Here is a 19,508-nt window from a genome sequence, read left to right as displayed (position 1 = left end):
TAGGAACAACTCCAATGCTCGGAAAGAGGAGCTGCACAGGTACAACACAGGAATCAGAGTGCTCCCAATAATAATAATAATTATTATTATTATATAATAATAAGCAACATAGTGTAGCAGTGGCTACTCCACATGCTTCACTGCAAAGCTCATGGCCTAGTCAACTGTGACCTTCAGCACGTATCTTTCACTGCTGGTGCCTGTAGAGCAAGAGACGGGATGGGGGCAGGATGGAATGGAGGGCTGCGTGTCAGGGCCAGAGAGGACGTATGCTGCATGTTGGACTCCAAAACGGGTTATGATGTAGCAATTTGGGAGTCTACCGTTAACTTCACTCCCAGACCAAGCGTCCACCTGGGCTGTGAGGCACGCTCCCAGCGGCAGTCCTCAATGTGGCCGGCAGTGATCAAGCAGTGATAAAACCTGGAAATCCCATTCAGAGCATGGAAGGCTTTTCCCACTATATTGGAATCAGGCAGGGCAAATGCAGTCCCTTTAAACTGAGCCTAAAACATGTAGGGTAATGTCAACCTTGGATTTTTACCTGGACTCACTAAAAATGCTTAGAAATAGGAGTTATTTCCATTGTGTATTGAGTTTGAACTCCTGTGGAAGAGACAGGCTTTTTGTAAAAGGGTCCTGTTGCAGGTAACAGCAGGTGGTTGAATGGAGGCCAGCTGCCTTAGAGATCTTCCTACAACTGCTGCAAATCTTAAAGACGTGTTAATTATTCCAGCCCAGAACATTCATGAACATCTGACTCTGATTTAAGATGTGACAGTTCTCTCCATAACATGGCTCTTTATTTGCCATTCAGAATCAGTCTCTCCCATTCATGTATTTCAGGTACGGGGTCTGATTCTCCTCTCCCAGGTGACTTGCACAGGGATAATTCCAGGATGTAAGTGACAGCAGACTCTGTGCCTCAAAAGGATATGTCCCTGCTCCGTTCAGAATAAGCTTATCACTCAGTATTGTAAGTGCAGATCTCAAAGTACAGTCACAATTTACTGCTGCCCAAGCTTTAAATGTTATTTTCTTGCAATGGCATGTTCCTGAGACATTTTCCCTCCACAGAGAAGGGAGGAGAAAGGATTCCCACATCTGTTGGGCCCAGCCCTAATCTCAGAGTGGTCAGTGGGAAAACTTTCAGTGACCACAGCGGGAGCAGATTCTGGCCAATTATGGCTAAAAACAAAGGGAAAGCTCCCCTTTGCAGAAACAATGTTAGAAACCCCTCCTGACCCCAACACAGTCCTCACCCATGCCCATCCCTCTCCTCTGGCATAAGTACACTGGCATGCGAGTGCTGAACAAACTGATACTGAAGTATAACAGTCCAGAACACCTAATGAGCCAGAACCCCAGCTAGTGTAAACGGGCACAGCTTCACTCCAGTCAATGTGCCTGTTTGCACTAGCTGAGGATCTGGCCCAGATAGTGTATTTCTGTCTGCATCCCTCCAGGTTGCTGAAGATTGTCTCTATTAGCTAAGGGGGAATCTCCATTAGTTTTAAGGGAAGGAGGGGTCCTATCCTGTCTGTAGCCTGCAGTCAACAATAAGACTGACACTAAAACCTGTCTCCACTCTGCTCCTGACCGTGCACCGTTACATGACGTCTCACACCTTCTGATGCAGGTAAGCTGACCACTATGCAATTTATTCTGTGGGGATCTTTGTCCTCTCCAATCGCATGGGTATTAAAGACCCCAAAGCAATTTTTGTAAGGTCAGGGGGTTTCCCCAGTGTCCTTGGCCAAAATTTCCCTGCACTCTACGTGCAGCACACTGTTCCCAGGCTGGGGTACGCACTCCACCCCGGAGATGGCTGCATTTCAATAGAGCGGTATCATTTATGAGACACACTGCCAGCTTTGGGCTGTTAACATGTACATTGCAATTTATAAGTAGCAGTAAAAAACGGTCAGTCTGGCTAGAGGTTTATTTGTGAAAGCAGAGACAAAGGAGGAGGAAATCTGTGAGAGACTCCCGTCCCAAACTGTGCCATTGGGCTGGGTGAGGTTCCAGCAAAACTGGCCACAGGACCAGCCCAGATACCCAGTGCTCCTTCCTGGGGGCGGGTCATGGTCATGTATGGGGAGGCCTTTATGGGAGCAGTGTGTCCCTGGTACTCCCCCTATGCTCCCTTGCATCCAGGCTCCATTCAACAATCACGCAGTCCCCCACCCCCACTCTCTTCTCCTGGCATTTTATTTATGGTGGCCTCCTGGCCAGCCAAACCAGGGTAGCGATGCCAGTGTACAACCAGCCAGTGCATTGTCAGTGGCTATGCCAACCCAGCCCAACAGCAGCTGCTTCCATTTCTCTCCTGTTTCATGTGGATGGAAGAGGCATATTTCCTTTCCTCTCTCTTTCAATCCTACAGTTTTGTTTTGTTTTTTTAACTGGACTGCCCACATCTGTGGCCTAAAGCCCAGAATGAGCCTGGATGCAGCCAATGGACATTGAACTTCTCCACATCCCATGGTTAACCTAGCAGTAATTAAAGACTCTCAATGCACTATTAGCCCTTTTCCTTATCATCTGCATGGGCTTTGTGCTATTTTTAATATTACTTGGCTTCTGAATTTATTTCAAGGCCAGACCCCTGAATCTGAATTCAAGTCCCACAGGCATCCCATCTCTACACTGCTCTGCTCCACTCTGCTATGGATAAAGTTAATGGGTTTTAAAGGCCAGAAGGGACCACTATGATCATCTAGTCTGGCTTCCAGCATAACAGACCACAAGTTGCTGTGTTCAGTTAAGAAGTGCCACTTTCTGCCCCCCAAAGAGGCTGCATTTCACCAAACAGTTGTAAAGCATCTGGGAAATACTTCAGGTTGTATTACCAGTCACATACAGGCTTTTATATTCCAGGTCACGTAATGCAACTCTCATAAAAGACATTGTTTGGTTTTAGGCTTTAATTTCCTCCCCAGAAGCATATGCATTTGCAAATGACTTAGAAACAGCAGGTTCACTGTTTACTGCAACTAATTCCTGTACCAGATAAAATCCAGAGGTTAATGCTACCTTCATTTGCAGTCAGCATTTTACTTCACAGGAACCTCTGTGTTTCACATCTCGGATTAATATTCAGTACAATGCAGTAGATTTAGCATGTGATCACCACTTGCAGCCAAGCACAAGTGGATTTAGGAGCATGACTCCCATTAATATCAACTGACTATATCTAGGGCATCATGCTGACTATCTATGGTCTTACAATTAGCATCTTGTCAGGCCAGTGTATCTAGTGTGATGTGGTACAATTTTCAATAGCCAGGGTGAAGCTTAGAAGAAGCGAGCACACCCCATTTGTAATTACATCACACCCCATTTGTAATTACATTCAAGTACTGTTGTTAATCAGCATAAGGAATAAACTTTGCAGGCAAACTAAGGACCCAGCTCCTGCAGTTCTTATGCAAAACTCCCATGGAGATCAATGGGGAATTTTATGGGAGTAGCATTTACAGAATCAGGTCCCCAGTGAAAAGAGAGGCCCTTATCCAGACATTTTTTGAAGACGTGTCAGTGGGGAGGAAGGTCTGTGCAGATTATCCCAGGTGTGGATCTGCGGCTGCTTCTTTCCCGAGGAATTAAATTTTTCAGTGTACGTGGCATTTTAATTGCTATAATCCCAGGGTTATCCGCCGGCCCTTGGGGTGACAAAGCTAATTAACGCTAAGGCCGGCAGTGGCAGCGCTGAGGTATTTTCCATACTGCCCCACACGGCTAGGTTGCGTGCCACCTGTGAAGGCACAACTTGAATTTTTCAAACCACATTTGCATTTTCAGTCCCCTCTGCCGGGGGATCCTCAGAGGGGAGCTTCCAGTGCCTGTGCTGGATCAGAGACAGGCATTCATATGTTTTGGGTGCTCTGGGGGCGGGGGGGTTAGGGGTTAAACAGAAAAATGGTTCCTGATTCTGAGAGGCAGCCTGGGCTAGAGAGCGGGGGAGGGTGTGGATGGAGCGGGGGGAGGGGGGGATGTTGGATGGGGCAGGAGTCCCGGGGGTGCCGTCAGGGGGCAAGAAGCAAGGAGGGGGCAGGGGCGCAGCCTCCCCTAACTGGCCCTCCATACAATTTCTGAAACCCAGTGTGGCCCACAAGCCAGAAAGTTTGCCTGCCCCTGAGTTAGACCCTGAGCATGTGAGCAAGAATCAGCTAGCACCTGAAAGAGAGGATGCTTGGGCAGGGTGGGCCAGGTGGCACCATTGTCTCATCTCCAGCCATGGTCATCCTGGTGCTTCACAGGAAGGAGATTTACAGAAAAAAAACCCAACAGAATACACCAGGAGAAAAAATTGCTTCCCGATCCAGCTGAAATCCTGAAGTATGAGCTATAGGAATACACAACATAAACCGGAAGTGAGCCGCAGGGCTGTTGAGCCCTGCTCCTACCATCACAAGCATCCCTATCATACAATCACCATCATAGGTTTGTCACTAGGCCATGCCCTCTCCCTGGCCAGCAGTGCTCAGATTTCAGGTGGCACTGGTCCTTTACCAGCTCACTCCTAGAAAAAGGGAAATGTAGGCTCTGTGCCCCAGTTCACACCAGCTTCTGCCAGCATAACTCAGGTGTGAATCTGGCCTGATAAGTGCTAGGTATCATTCAGATTTTGTCACTTTCAGAGGAGCCCCTTTCAGCTCATTTTCCAGTGTTTAAAATCTCCCCCAAGCCACTCTATCGAGCCAATAAGGGGGATCCCTAAAACACTGTCCAACCCTTGATGGTTTTATACTGAGCCTTAATTTTTATGGCCTAAAGTGAACAAGATACAAAATGAGCTAACATTCTGGCCCATTGACCTTTTGGTCTTCATTGTGAATCCCAGTGACATTAGTCAGGCCATGATCTGAATCTGATGTTCTGTATTGGTTCTGTTTCTGGATCCTGCCTCCGCAATATTAATCAGCTCAATGATGAAATCTCTGAACCAAAACCCCACTGGGTTTGCTAGTGAAAAAAGATGACAAAAAGGCAAAAGTTTGCAGCCTATAGGGGCAGACACAGAGGGGATAGCAGAGAGATGGAAAATGAGGCATATGGGAGAGGGTACAAGGAAATAAGACTGGAGAGGAACATGGAAAAAAGGGAAGGGGAGACAGAAAGAGAATCAGGAGGCAGAGTATGACTGTAAATGACCCCACGTGGCTCTATGAAGACTCATCTTCTCTGGGTTAATTAGCTTTACTTCAAACAACCAAGGATTTTATTTAGCCATATAAAATCACTGAAAAAGATCTATCCCACATATGTTGCATTAAATACATTTGCATGTTCCATTAGTCACTGCTTGGGTAGGAAGGACGGTCTAGTTCGGGCAATGGACTTCTCTACTAGCAGCAGCCTCAAGAGACCCAGGTTCCCAATCTGCGCCTCAGTTCCCAATCTGTAAAATGGGGATAATGCTTCCCTACTTCAAAGGGATGTGGTCAGGACAAAAGCCATTAATGACTGTGGGGTGCCTATTCTATGGCTATATGAGTACCTAGATAGACAGACAGACATTGATTTCAATAGATCTACTATGGGTTTTACCAGCAAAACAGAGCAGAATCTGGGTTCCCTCGTAAAAGTCTTCAGCAATAGGAACAGATCAGATCAGTGTCCCCTGTGGATGCAAGTTCTTGAGAAATCTCATCCTCACCTCGTCACACGGGGCTATCCTGTCAATCATGTCTTTCAAATGGCCAATCATCCGCTCTTCCTGAAAATCATAGGGGAAAGTTTCTGTCCATTCTGTCAACAACTGTAGGAGTTTAGGCCCAAATTTTCTGATCCGCGCCTGGAACAGAGACAAGAGTAATAGATACTGATTGGAAGCACATTCAACAAAGTTCTGATAAATGCCTGCTGAACTGAGTTTGGGGCCAGATTTTCAAGGAAGGCACTTATGGTTGCACCAGCAAAATCTGCTCATATGCAAACAAGTAATCTGGTGCACAAATGACACATTTCTGATGCAAAATATACACATGCCTCTCTGCATGCACAACTGTCTGTTATACATGCAGATTTATGTATTTTGCACATGCAATTGCCTGTTTGTGATTGGATGGACACATTTTGTTGGTGCAACTGTGATACCTTATTTTAAAAGATCTGACCTTTTTAAAAAATGTACATACATACATTCCTCCCCTACCTCCCCCTCTCATACTGCAATCATTTGGCGGGGGGAAAAAATGGTTGCAAAGTGTTTCTTGAGTCAACAAACAGATGATTCTTTTGCTTCTTTGCTTTCTGGTAAGATACAACACAGTTAATTTGGCAGCTTTACTGCATCTCCGATTACTGATAATGCTGTCCACTTCTCATGGAATAAGCCATCAGGAAGGAGGGCTGGGCAAGACAAAGAGAACACAAACTCATATCATATGGACCTGCAGCCAATTCTGAGCAGGTCTAGATGTATCTGATTATGCGACTGTCAGACGAGTTTGGGGATATTGGTGGGGGAGAACGTCAGTGCAACAGCTTTTAATGCATGTTGCTTCCAAAGTTTTATATTTCCATAATCCAAGACAACAGGCAGAGCAAATTACTCTAAACCAGTGATTCTCAACCAGAGGTACGCTTACCCTGGGGATACATCAGCTCACCTAGAGGATATCTGCCTACTTTTACAACAGGCGACATAAAAAGCAGTAGCAACGTCAGTACAAACTAAAATTTCATACAGACAAGGAATGACTTGTTTATACGGCTCTATATACTATACGCTGAAATGTAAGTACAATACGTATATTCCCATTGATTTATTTTATAATTATAGGGTAAGAATGAGAAAGGCAGCCATTTGTCAGTAATAAGGTGCTGTGATACTTTTGTATTTTTATGTCAGATTTTGTAAGCAAGTCGTTTTTAAGTGAGGAGGAACTTGGGGATCCGCAAGACAAATCCGACTCTTGAAGGGGATGGAGTCGGCTGGAAAGGTGCAGAGCCACCGCTGTAAACAGCAGCTACACTTTTATTTACAGAAAACCTGGACCAAACCCAACAGCTCGCCTCGGGAGCATGCAGCGGGGAAACGAACGTGCACCCTGTAATCAGGGAAAATTAGAGAGTTCTGCTCCACAGCCTTCTGCTTTCTGAAGAAGTTGGTTAAAATGCGTATTTCAGCTTCCCGCCAACAACAGGTTTCAATGTACCACAGCTCTATCAATAGTCACTGCCAGCTAGCATTAGCAGACACATGCTCAAGTACCAGCAAGTGGCTATTATGGAGAAGGCTCTGGTGGGAATTGCAAGGATTTGGGAGTATTTTTTGGTCCAGCGGGGTAAACTGATGCTTACTAAGCTTACAGACTGAAGGAGAGACTTTATGCTGGTCACAGGACATGACTCAAGAGAGTATTTGCTACTGAGGCTGGGTGGGAAGGATGCTCATAAGCAGGTCTTCCCAAAATTTGAAAGCTTAGCCCCACTCTAGGGAAATCAAATCAACGGGGCCCCCTTTCCCTGCACGAGGCCTACCCAAAATGAGCTCCCTCTCAAGGTAGATGGGGTAGATCTTCATAATATGATACTTCCTCTCTTTTCTTACAAGCTCTGATGAGCTGTGGAATACTTAACAATGCTCACATTGAAATGACCATAAGTGGCACCTGGGTTAGCACCCATGTAAATGAGTACAGCACTTCACACCTCAGAGCCATTGTTTCAGACTTTGCAAACACAAGCAGATATTTCTATTGCGCACATAAGCAGCAATTTTCATGTGCAAGTCAGGCACTTGGAGAGGTGATTGCTTTTACACATGCAATCAGCAGCCTGTGCAAAAGTGGGTGCACAGATTTGGAGGGTGGGGATGAGTATCGGGGCCATAATGTAACAAAGTGTTCTCAGGTTAATGGTTTCATGCAGTTGCATAAATCTTGAGCCAATGCAGAGATTACCAGTTTGAAAGCAAGAGATGATGATCCTGCCAATAATTTTTATCATTCTGGTATTTCAGTAACAATAGTATCAAATGACTGATGCACAATCTTCTCCGCTCCACCAGGCCTGTCATCAACCAACGTGCCATCTGGGACAAAACACACCTCCGATGTACTGGGTAACTCCTCATTGACACGCTCATGAAAGTTGTGATGCAATCTGGCACTGGATGAGTTAATCTTCTCAATTCCAACCTCCTCATAGGCACTGCCAGAGGAGGAGTGTATATGTACATACCATATCAGAATCTGCTACAATTCTCTGGCACAACAGGATGAGCTAAGATGCAAGAACAGCTTGGATTTTGTCATTCTGTTAGCTTGTCACAACCTTACTATTACTTAAACATGGTTCCTAGTGTGCTAGATATAGCCAGCTGTAAGAATGATCTGTCAGAACAGAGACCGGAAGGTTAATGGGTAGTTGCATGCTATTATTTGGAGATCACAGTGGCAGGTAAGCCTGAAAGGAATTGTTACATACTGTACCAGAAGCAAGAAAGCAAAAGGCCAGACGTATTAAGTAAAAACGGGAAAGACAATGGTTTGCTGACATGGGCAATTGACAGCGTGCAGTTTAAATCCTACCTCCTTGCATCCTGTAGGCTTGATCAGAGCCTTAAAGAAGTAAGAAGGGAGATCACCTGGGAAGTCTGAGACGGGGTGGGGGAGGGGAAGGGAGGTTAGAAGACTATTTGGAGGGACTAGCGCCTGGAGCTCTGCTCTTGGTTATTGATGGTATTAATAGGATGCCACTATGTCAGGTTCTCAGGAACAACAATAACCCATATGGGACTGGTAACATTCAAACAGGGAGGAGACAGGAGGACAGATGCATTAAGGACAAAATCAGCAGCGTTTTCCATCAGCCCTAGAGCTCTCTGCTCTTTGCAAATGTCACGAACCTTCTCGTGGTAGAACTGAACTAACCTTATCCAGTACCGGGTCGTCCAGTCGCTGCTGCTCAATGCACTTGTGACAAACTCGGGACAAAAGTTCATGAGGTTCAATGAAGAGTCTTGAACTCAGCAGGAAAGTAAAGATATAGGCCTTCTGGGGAAATGAAACAGTCAGTCCTACTTTAAGACAGCTGTACAGTGTGTAAGATTTACCAGAAAATATCTTGACATCCATATTTAGATTTTCTCCTTGTCACCAGACAGAGATGTTGCTGATTCCTCAGGTTACAAGTATGCAGTCACCAGAGTCCACTCTCTGCCTTGAGTTTATGTATATTTGCATACATAAAGAAGTTTAAACTGTACTTTCTAAACATCTCTTCCATTACACTGAAGGCAGTGGGATTGCACTGGTGCAAATGAGAAGAGCATATGTCTAAAAGATGCACGGATTTCTGACCTTGACAACAGACTTTATTACATCTCTCATAGCCCCATTATCATATATCTGAGCACCTCACAGTCTTGAGTGCCTTTATTCTCATGTCACCCCTGTGAGGTAGGGCAGTGCAATTATCCCCATTTTACAGATGGGAAACTGAGGCACAGAGACTAAGTGACTAATCCAGGGTCAGACAAGAAGCCTGTAGCAGAGCAGGGAAATGAACTCAGTTCTCCCAAGTCCCACACTAGCACCATAACCACTGGACCATCTTCCTCTCTTATGTCAGTCTTTACTCCTTGTGATTTAAACCCTTCTCCCAACAGCAGCGTGTGCTACCTCTATAACTCTCACTTCCAACTCTTGCCAGCCCAGGCACCCAAACTCATGGCAATGATCTGTCACTAGATTGCAGGGCTCGCCCTGCCAGCATTTGGTAAGATTTACTCTAGCAACTTTCCAGAATTGGTTTTAGAGGCCAAGCTGTAGGAATGTCATCAGCAGCCCTACGAGTCACTGCCACTGTGGAGGGGCAGGTCTGTGAAGTATGCGGTTCAATTGTTTACAAATATATTTGTACTGTGAGTTTAAAGCATATGCATGAATCTCAAGTGAGAATCCTTAAAATATTGTGCAAAGTTGCTTTGGGTCCATAACCCCCAGGCGGCCTGGGTTACCATCCGGCAGCCCCACCAATGTTCCTGAACAGCTCATGAAATATTTCACATCATATTGGGACTACTAAAAACCCAACAACCGAATGTGTCCATGACCTAGTTTAATTGCTTTTCTCATTTTTCAGTTAATCTGTTTATGTTCAGGTGATCACAAACAGAGCAATTGCTAATGTAAGACGCTGCCTGTACTGCACTGATAACTTTATAGCTCCGCAGAAGTCAGTCACACTCTATGATTCTTCATAATACAAGTCATCCCGCTGGGACACATTAGCACTGAAAAGTTTTCCAGACAAATTCTTCCCTCAATTCCTCTGGGGCTGTGAAAATCCACTGAAGTCAATCGACTGCATTAGTGCAAAAGAGGAGGATTTAGCTTCTTGGATTAGATTCTCAATGCATCAGTGGAGTTACTCTGGATTTACACTGGTGGAACCCAGATCAGGACAGTCATATGGGCCCTTGGGCCCAGAGACTGTAAGAACGTTGGGCACAATACATCCTAGGTGATTATTATGAATGGGCATGAACCGTGGCTCTATTTTCAGTAAGGGAATGCCTCTCACACACAGAAGCCTGGGCAATTTTAGCAATTGCTGAAGTTCTGCAAATTTACTGCCTGTTCTGGCTTAGAGCTGTTTTTTGCTTCAGTCTAGCACTAAACCCCTCCAGGATGCTCTTCTGTTTTGCCCCCATGCACCAGCTCACTATTCTTTAACACCAGAGCTTTACTTCTTGGTGTCTTACTTAAAGCAACAGATCCCCAACCTGAAGCTCTCTCATGGAAACTTAATCACAAAGCTGTTCAACGGCATTTAAAGCAATGCATCAATTTGCCAAGCTTTAATTGTAGGTCGCTTTAAATAAGCTCTCTTGATTCAAAACCCATGCATTTACATTGTTGCATAAAGCACTGCCCCAAGTCAACAAAATTAAACTGTTTACTATACTATGAATTGCTTACTTCAGGGTAGTAATCAGTTGTAGGTATAAGATGTTGGATCAAAGCATCAAGAGATGCGGAGGCAAGGTTTCCATCCTGGAAGATCAGTCCCCCTTGATCATCTTCTTTTGCTGAGTGCAGATGAGGACTGAAGCCACAGGGGGTGAACATACTGATAGAACTCAGGGTTTGGGGCATGCCTCCCTGAAACAGAGAGAGATTCGTGTCAGAGACCAGAGCGATCTGATCTACTCCCATAAACTCGAACAGCTTCCCTTTCCAATTAAAACGCCCCCAGCCATTAATGAGACCAAGGAGGGTTTCTGTTTACAAAACCAGCATGATTTCACGGCTGTGTGATGTCCTACACACGCAGCATTGCTTCTGCACCACATCTGCTTTCGGAAAGTTACTGCTTGAGCACAGAACACTCAGCTCCAGTTTTAGGAAGAGAAGAGGGCGGCACCTGCCTAGGGCATCTGACTGAAGAGAGCGCCCAAACTACCTTGAGCCCCCCCAGCAGACAGTAGTGGAGAAAGTTTGCAGGAATTTGGTACACTATAGGCCCTTTAAAGAAGATCCTGTTCCCCTCCTGCTTTAGGCCCTGGAGATTCCCATGTAGGAAGGGGGACGCTTGGGCTTGAAACCCAGGACCTCCCAGGAGACAGTTGGAGGCTGTAGGCTGGAATTTCCATGTCCCCTGGAGCAAGTGGCGGCTGGTTCTTCATGCCCGTGGAGCTATTGCTAACATGCGGAGTAGGAGAAAGGGGAGGGGTTTCACCTCTGGCTTGCTGGATAAGGGTCTTGGGGGAAAGGCTGACGATTCCGTGGTTCTCAGGAGATGAATGAGTGGATGCAGGGTGAGAGCGAACAGTGAGGAAGGAGCAGCACGTCAGGTGGAGAGAAGTACGGTAGGGATACTGTGAGAGGTGAGATGGAGACGGTGTTGGGAGGGGAGGCAGAGGAACAGAGTGTGGGAGCCGTAGAGGAAAAAAAGGAAGGAATACAAAAGGAAACAAAAGAAGGAAACATGGAACTAGAAGGAATAATAGGAATGTGGGAAAGGACCAGAGAAGGCATTAGCATTATTTAGGCCAAGATTTTCAAAACTGGATGCCTGAAATTATGTTCCTAGGTCCACATTGAGCCACATAAGTGTCTTAATTTCAAAGGTACTCAGCACCCACAGGCTTTAACAACAGCTGCTGGGTGCTCAGCACATTTGAAAACCATGCAACTTATTTAGGGGTGTCAATGTGGACCTAAAAGCATAACTTCAGGCTTCCATTGTTGAAAATCCTGGCCTTTGTTCCGTTCCTATTCTCTGTGCCGGCTGGCACTCCAGGGGCGTCTCTCCCATTGAGATGTATGGAATGATTTGATTGTTTAGACTGTTGACCAATTGTTTAGTTTTTGAGTTGGTGCAAGCAACATGGTAGATTTTTCCATGTAGGCCTCCAACACACCTCTAAGCAACCCTGATGACACTGCCCAAGGTGAAAAGGAGTACTTGTGGCACCTTAGAGACTAACCAATTTATTTGAGCATGAGCTTTCGTGAGCTACAGCTCACTTCATCGGTTGCATACTGTGGAAACTGCAGCAGACTTTATATACACACAGAGAATATGAAACAATACCTCCTCCCACCCCACTGTCCTACTGGTAATAGCTTATCTAAAGTGATCATCAAGTTGGGCCATTTCCAGCACAAATCCAGGTTCTCTCATCCTCCGCCCCCTCCCAACCCCCACAAACTCACTCTCCTGCTGGTAATAGCCCATCCAAAGTGACAACTCTCTACACAATGTGCATGATAATCAAGGTGGGCCATTTCCTGCACAAATCCAGGTTCTCTCACCCCCTCACCCCCCTCCAAAAACCACACACACAAACTCACTCTCCTGCTGGCAATAGCTCATCCAAACTGACCACTCTCCCTACAATGTGCATGGTAATCAAGGTGGGCCATTTCCTGCACAAATCCAGGTTTTCTCACCCCCCCACCCCCATACACACGCAAACTCACTCTCCTGCTGGCAATAGCTCATCCAAACTGACCACTCTCCAAGTTTAAATCCAAGTTTAACCAGAACGTCGGGGGGGGGGGGGGCGTAGGAAAAAACAAGGGGAAATAGGCTACCTTGCATAATGACTTAGCCACTCCCAGTCTCTATTTAAGCCTAAATTAATAGTATCCAATTTGCAAATGAATATGAGAATATGAAACAATACCTCCTACCACCCCACTGTCCTGCTGGTAATAGCTTATCTAAAGTGATCATCAGGTTGGGCCATTTCCAGCACAAATCCAGGTTTTCTCACCCTCCACCCCCCCCCCCCCCACAAATTCACTCTCCTGCTGGTGATAGCCCATCCAAAGTGGGGTGAAAAAGCAACTCTTTACACAATGTGCATGATAATCAAGTTGGGCCATTTCCTGCACAAATCCAGGTTCTCTCACCCCCTCACCCCCCTCCCAAAAACCACACACACAAACTCACTCTCCTGCTGGTAATAGCTCATCCAAAGTGACCACTCTCCCTACAATGTGCATGATAATCAAGGTGGGCCATTTCCAGCACAAATCCAGGTTTTCTCACCCCCCCCCCACCCCCATACACACACAAACTCACTCTCCTGCTGGTAATAGCTCATCCAAACTGACCACTCTCCAAGTTTAAATCCAAGTTAAACCAGAACATCTGGGGGGGGCGGGGGTAGGAAAAAACAAGGGGAAATAGGCTACCTTGCATAATGACTTAGCCACTCCCAGTCTCTATTTAAGCCTAAATTAATAGTATCCAATTTGCAAATGAATTCCAATTCAGCAGTTTCTCGCTGGAGTCTGGATTTGAAGTTTTTTTGTTTTAAGATAGCAACCTTCATGTCTGTGATTGCGTGACCAGAGAGATTGAAGTGTTCTCCGACTGGTTTATGAATGTTATAATTCTTGACATCTGATTTGTGTCCATTTATTCTTTTACGTAGAGACTGTCCAGTTTGACCAAAGTAAATGGCAGAGGGGCATTGCTGGCACATGATGGCATATATCACATTGGTGGATGTGCAGGTGAACGAGCCTCTGATAGTGTGGCTGATGTTATTAGGCCCTGTGATGGTGTCCCCTGAATAGATATGTGGGCACAATTGGCAACGGGCTTTGTTGCAAGGATAAGTTCCTGGGTTAGTGGTTCTGTTGTGTGGTATGTGGTTGTTGGTGAGTATTTGCTTCAGGTTGCGGGGCTGTCTGTAGGCAAGGACTGGCCTGTCTCCCAAGATTTGTGAGAGTATTGGGTCATCCTTTAGGATAGGTTGTAGATCCTTAATAATGCATTGGAGGGGTTTTAGTTGGGGGCTGAAGGTGACGGCTAGTGGCGTTCTGTTATTTTCTTTGTTAGGCCTGTCCTGTAGTAGGTAACTTCTGGGAACTCTTCTGGCTCTATCAATCTGTTTCTTTACTTCCGCAGGTGGGTATTGTAGTTGTAAGAAAGCTTGACAGAGATCTTGTAGGTGTTTGTCTCTGTCTGAGGGGTTGGAGCAAATGCGGTTGTATCGCAGAGCTTGGCTGTAGACGATGGATCGTGTGGTGTGGTCAGGGTGAAAGCTGGAGGCATGCAGGTAGGAATAGCGGTCAGTAGGTTTCCGGTATAGGGTGGTGTTTATGTGACCATTGTTTATTAGCACTGTAGTGTCCAGGAAGTGGATCTCTTGTGTGGACTGGACCAGGCTGAGGTTGGTGGTGGGATGGAAATTGTTGAAATCATGGTGGAATTCCTCAAGGGCTTCTTTTCCATGGGTCCAGATGATGAAGATGTCATCAATGTAGCGCAAGTAGAGTAGGGGCTTTAGGGGACGAGAGCTGAGGAAGCGTTGTTCTAAATCAGCCATAAAAATGTTGGCATACTGTGGGGCCATGCGGGTACCTATAGCAGTGCCGCTGATCTGAAGGTATACATTGTCCCCAAATGTGAAATAGTTATGGGTAAGGACAAAGTCACAAAGTTCAGCCACCAGGTTAGCCGTGACATTATCGGGGATAGTGTTCCTGACGGCTTGTAGTCCATCTTTGTGTGGAATGTTGGTGTAGAGGGCTTCTACATCCATAGTGGCCAGGATGGTGTTATCAGGAAGATCACCGATGGATTGAAGTTTTCTCAGGAAGTCAGTGGTGTCTCGAAGGTAGCTGGGAGTGCTGGTAGTGTAGGGCCTGAGGAGGGAGTCTACATAGCCAGACAATCCTGCTGTCAGGGTGCCAATGCCTGAGATGATGGGGCACCCAGGATTTCCAGGTTTATGGATCTTGGGTAGTAGATAGAATATCCCAGGTCGGGGTTCCAGGGGTGTGTCTGTGCGGATTTGATCTTGTGCTTTTTCAGGAAGTTTCTTGAGCAAATGCTGTAGTTGCTTTTGGTAACTCTCAGTGGGATCATAGGGTAATGGCTTGTAGAAACTCGTGTTGGAGAGCTGCCGAGCAGCCTCTTGTTCATATTCCGACCTATTCATGATGACAACAGCACCTCCTTTGTCAGCCTTTTTGATTATGATGTCAGAGTTGTTTCTGAGGCTGTGGATGGCATTGCGTTCCGCATGGCTGAGGTTATGGGGCAAGTGATGCTGCTTTTCCACAATTTCAGCCTGTGCACGTCGGCGGAAGCACTCTATGTAGAAGTCCAGTCTGCTGTTTTGACCTTCAGGAGGAGTCCACCTAGAATCCCTCTTTCTGTAGTGTTGGTAGGGAGACCTCTGTGGATTAGTATGTTGTTCAGAGGTATTTTGGAAATATTCCTTGAGTCGGAGACGTCGAAAATAGGATTCTAGGTCACCACAGAACTGTATCATGTTCGTGGGGGTGGAGGGGCAGAAGGAGAGGCCCCGAGATAGAACAGCTGCTTCTGCTGGGCTGAGAGTATAGTTGGATAGGTTAACAATATTGCTAGGTGGGTTGAGAATTGTAAAAAGAGTGTAGATGTCTTTGTTAGTAAGTCTGCAATAGCCCTCCCATAGCAAATAATTGCTACTTTTTGTACACTCTTCAGACACTGTGTATTAAATAGGAAAAGACAGCCAAATCCCATCTGTTATTTCTAACACTCTGCATGTTACGTCTTGTTTCTATGGCAATAATCCCAAGAAAGATTACATGTGCGTACAGATCAAGAAATAAATCTCATGGATATGGACTATCTGGGCCAGGAATAAAAAAAAGTTAAAAAGCTATACATTTATATGACACATTCTTGCGTCAATGCAAAATACAGAATTCGGGGTTATAATTAATGCAAAGCAATTCCTCACTGTCAGCACCATTTTTATTATCTAATAGAAATGTATTTGAATAGGATATTGCCTGAACTGTTGCATTGTTCCACAGCTAAATAAAAATGGCACGTGCAGTCGTTTTACTTCCTTCTTAAATATTGGTAAAGAATTAAGCTCCACTCCCTGTCCTGTTTTGGTGCTCCAATTAATGTTGCGTCTCATTCTGAAACACACTGGCATCCCCCTTTAGAAGATGGGCCACTGGAAGATAACAGCCTACCAACTGCTACTGCCTAATGCACTTGCTTTTAGCTCAAGCGGCAGAGGTCTGTGTTGCAGTGCTGAAGCCTCTGGGTTCAAATCCTGCTGACGATTCATGGGAGATGTTGCTACAATTGCTGCAGAGTTTGCATGGGATGAAGGATGACTGTACAAAAGACTAACAACTCTAGTGACAAAGTTCTGGCATAAAACTTCCTTATTCATGCTTGAGAAGGTCACTGTCAAGTTGACTTGAGGTTAGGGCACTGACTTAGCTGGTTTCACTGTTTTACAAAACTATACTGCTCTTTCCTTCCTTTTTTAATGTGAGCCTGAAGTATCACTTCGTTAGCAATATGGAAAAATGAGAACTTCCTTTACAATAAATCTCAGGCAGCATTTTTCTGTGCATTCTATCTAGTTTACGAGCGATGCTTTGGGTGACCTGTGCTGTCAGTCATAGTAATGAAGGAGACAAAGAGGAAAACGTTGATTGCAGTAAAAACAAAACAGAAAAGACATTTGTCTCATTCTACCTGCCATGATTTATATAAAGGGGCACATGTCTTGTCTCGAGGTGTTGCAATATTGTCCCGCTCCTGGAATGTTAAAGTGCAGCGAGCAGATATCAATGTGATAAGATTAGGGCTGTCAAACGATTAAAAAAATTAATCGCGATTAATCACACTGTTAAACAATTATAGAAAACCATATATTTAAATGGTTTTGGATGTTTTCTACATTTTCAAATATATTTATTTCAATTACAACATGGAATACAAAGTGTACAGTGCTCACTTTATTTTTTATTACAAATATTTGCGCTATAAAAGACAAAACTGTATTTTTCCATTCACCTAATACAATAGTGCAACCTCTTTGTCATGAAAGTTGAACTTACAAATGTAGAATTATGTACAAAAAATAACGGCACTCAAAAATAAAACAATGTAGGACTGAGTGGACTTGTAGGCTCTAAAGTCTTACATTGTTTTGTTTTTGAGTGCAGTTAGGTAGCAAAAAAAAAATCTACATTTGTAAGTTGCATTTTCATGATAAAGAGATTGCAAATATTTGTAATAATAAATAATAATATAAAGTAAGCAGTGTACACTTTGTATTCTGTGTCGTAACTGAAATCAATATATTTGAAAATATAGGAAAACATCCAAAAATATGTAATAAATTTCAATTGGTATTCTATAGTTTAACAGTGCGATTAAAATGGCAAATTATTTTTTTAAATCATGATTAATTTTTTTTAGTTAATCGTGTGAGTTAACTGCAATTGATCGACAGCCCTCGATAAGATCAGTGCTTCCTTTTTAATTGAAGCAACTGCTAGTATCACAACAACCCAACCAACAATGTCTTTGCACAAAAATGCATGTTAGTCCACACAGCTTCTTCTATGGAGTTTGGATACACTTGGCTGCCCGTGGCAATAGCAACACTAGGGCCCTGTTTCAGGAAAGCATCCCTATTCAGCAAGGCACTTAAGCACGTGTTTAAATGCTTTAGTGAACTGAAACTCAACTATGGCAACCAGCACTTGGCCTTTCCTTTCAGTTCAGGGGGGGTTCTTCAGACCTGGAAAGTTCTACAATGAGACTTACTGAGAGACTGGTGCCTTAATGGTGGAAAAGCTGCTGCCAGGCAGTGGATCTGAAACCAGGTCCCACACTCCTCAGGCTGGAAGTGTTGCAATAGCAGCACGTAGAGCCTCTGGTGGGGATGATGAGGACAAAATACCTTACGTCTCTTGAGTGACCACCTTGGCTGCTGGGCTGTGGAGAGAGTATCCTTGGCAGGAGGTCTTGAGTAAGTGGGAGAAGTCCATACCCCAAAGAAAAAAGAATGAATCTGATACAGACTTGCAGCACAAATACCACCATTCAAGCCACTTATGCATGGCATAAGTGGTAGATTTAAGGGAAGAGACGTTGAGCTATGTGCTCATTTCTGATCTATTCCAAACGAGGAGGGAAAATGTGACGCTGGGGCTCTTTCCGTGTTCCTCTTGATCACACAGAAACCTGCTGTAAAGAATATGCTCAGATGCCATAGCTCTGTGGTTAGAGAAAAACAAGGCTAGGGAGGAAGGATGGTCCGGTTGTTGGGTACCAGCTAAGACCTGGGAGATTTGGGCTCGATCCCCTGCTGTGCAACAGACTTTGTGGGAGACCCTGGGCAAGTCACTTAGCCTCTCTGTGCTTCAGTGCCCTACCTGTAAAATGGGGATAATAGCTTTGCCCTGCCTCACACAGGTATGGGGAGATTAAATCCATTCAAGATTGTGAAGCGCTTTGACGAGAAGCACTACATAAGGGTTAGGTGACATCACAGAACGTGATGTCCTGCATCACAGAACAATAGGGAACATTCTCCAGTGCCCACAACTTGTGCCCTCATTTACACCACCGCCCAGGGAATGTAAATCAGAACAGTAGTACTTTTCAGAAGTATAAATGACCACACAAAGGCAGGAGGGGAGGGGGGCAATGGATAACCTGGCCCACTGCCACCTGTGTTAATCACAACAGCCCTAGATAGCCAGCCCTTTCCTTGCTTATTTTTATACACTTTACTACTAGGTATCTCAGTGACTCCCAGACACTGGGGAAACAACAGCATAAGCTGTGTCGTGGTATGCTTCTTTAACTCTCTCCAGTGTTAGGGATAGGATGTATTCAAGGCTTCTCCAATAAGGAGATACCACAGCTCAGGCCATATCCTGTTCTAATACGCGAATATTAGAGAATAAAATGGAGCTTGCCAGAAGTAAAGAATTACACAGCATTTAACATAACACTGACTCCCGTATTTCCATTGTGGAAGAAATGTGGGACCATTTCTGTCTAATATTAATAACTAAACCATGGACTTTTAAATCACATACCTACTCTTCTCCTCTTTTTCCTGTCTCTCTCTCTCTCTCTATTCTTTTGACCTTCCTTTCATTAGATTCTCTAGTCTTGTACTGAATATTACATTATAATATTTCACTGTATTACATATATTAAAAAAATTAAGCTACCTCAACAGAAATAAGAGAATGATGTCAATATAT

At 44.7% G+C, this 19,508-nt stretch overlaps 1 protein-coding gene across 12 annotated transcripts in view; it reads right to left on the bottom strand.

The window, feature by feature from the left end:
* RASGEF1C (RasGEF domain family member 1C) overlaps positions 1 to 19,508 on the bottom strand; it is a 116,516-nt gene that overhangs the window by 37,011 nt on the left and 59,997 nt on the right. For all 12 annotated transcript variants that reach the window (XM_073355426.1, XM_073355428.1, XM_073355427.1 and 9 more), the window contains 3 exons: positions 10,938 to 11,120; positions 8,886 to 9,008; positions 5,663 to 5,800 (listed from right to left, as the gene is read on the bottom strand). In XM_073355426.1, the coding sequence (XP_073211527.1) occupies positions 5,663 to 5,800; positions 8,886 to 9,008; positions 10,938 to 11,114 (438 nt within the window). In that variant the 5' untranslated portion in view covers positions 11,115 to 11,120. The remainder of the gene's footprint in view (positions 1 to 5,662; positions 5,801 to 8,885; positions 9,009 to 10,937; positions 11,121 to 19,508) is intronic.

Source organism: Lepidochelys kempii, chromosome 8 (genome assembly GCF_965140265.1).
Source record: "Lepidochelys kempii isolate rLepKem1 chromosome 8, rLepKem1.hap2, whole genome shotgun sequence".
Classification (NCBI taxonomy): domain Eukaryota; kingdom Metazoa; phylum Chordata; order Testudines; family Cheloniidae; genus Lepidochelys; species Lepidochelys kempii.
This window is presented reverse-complemented; position numbering and strand designations above follow the sequence as displayed.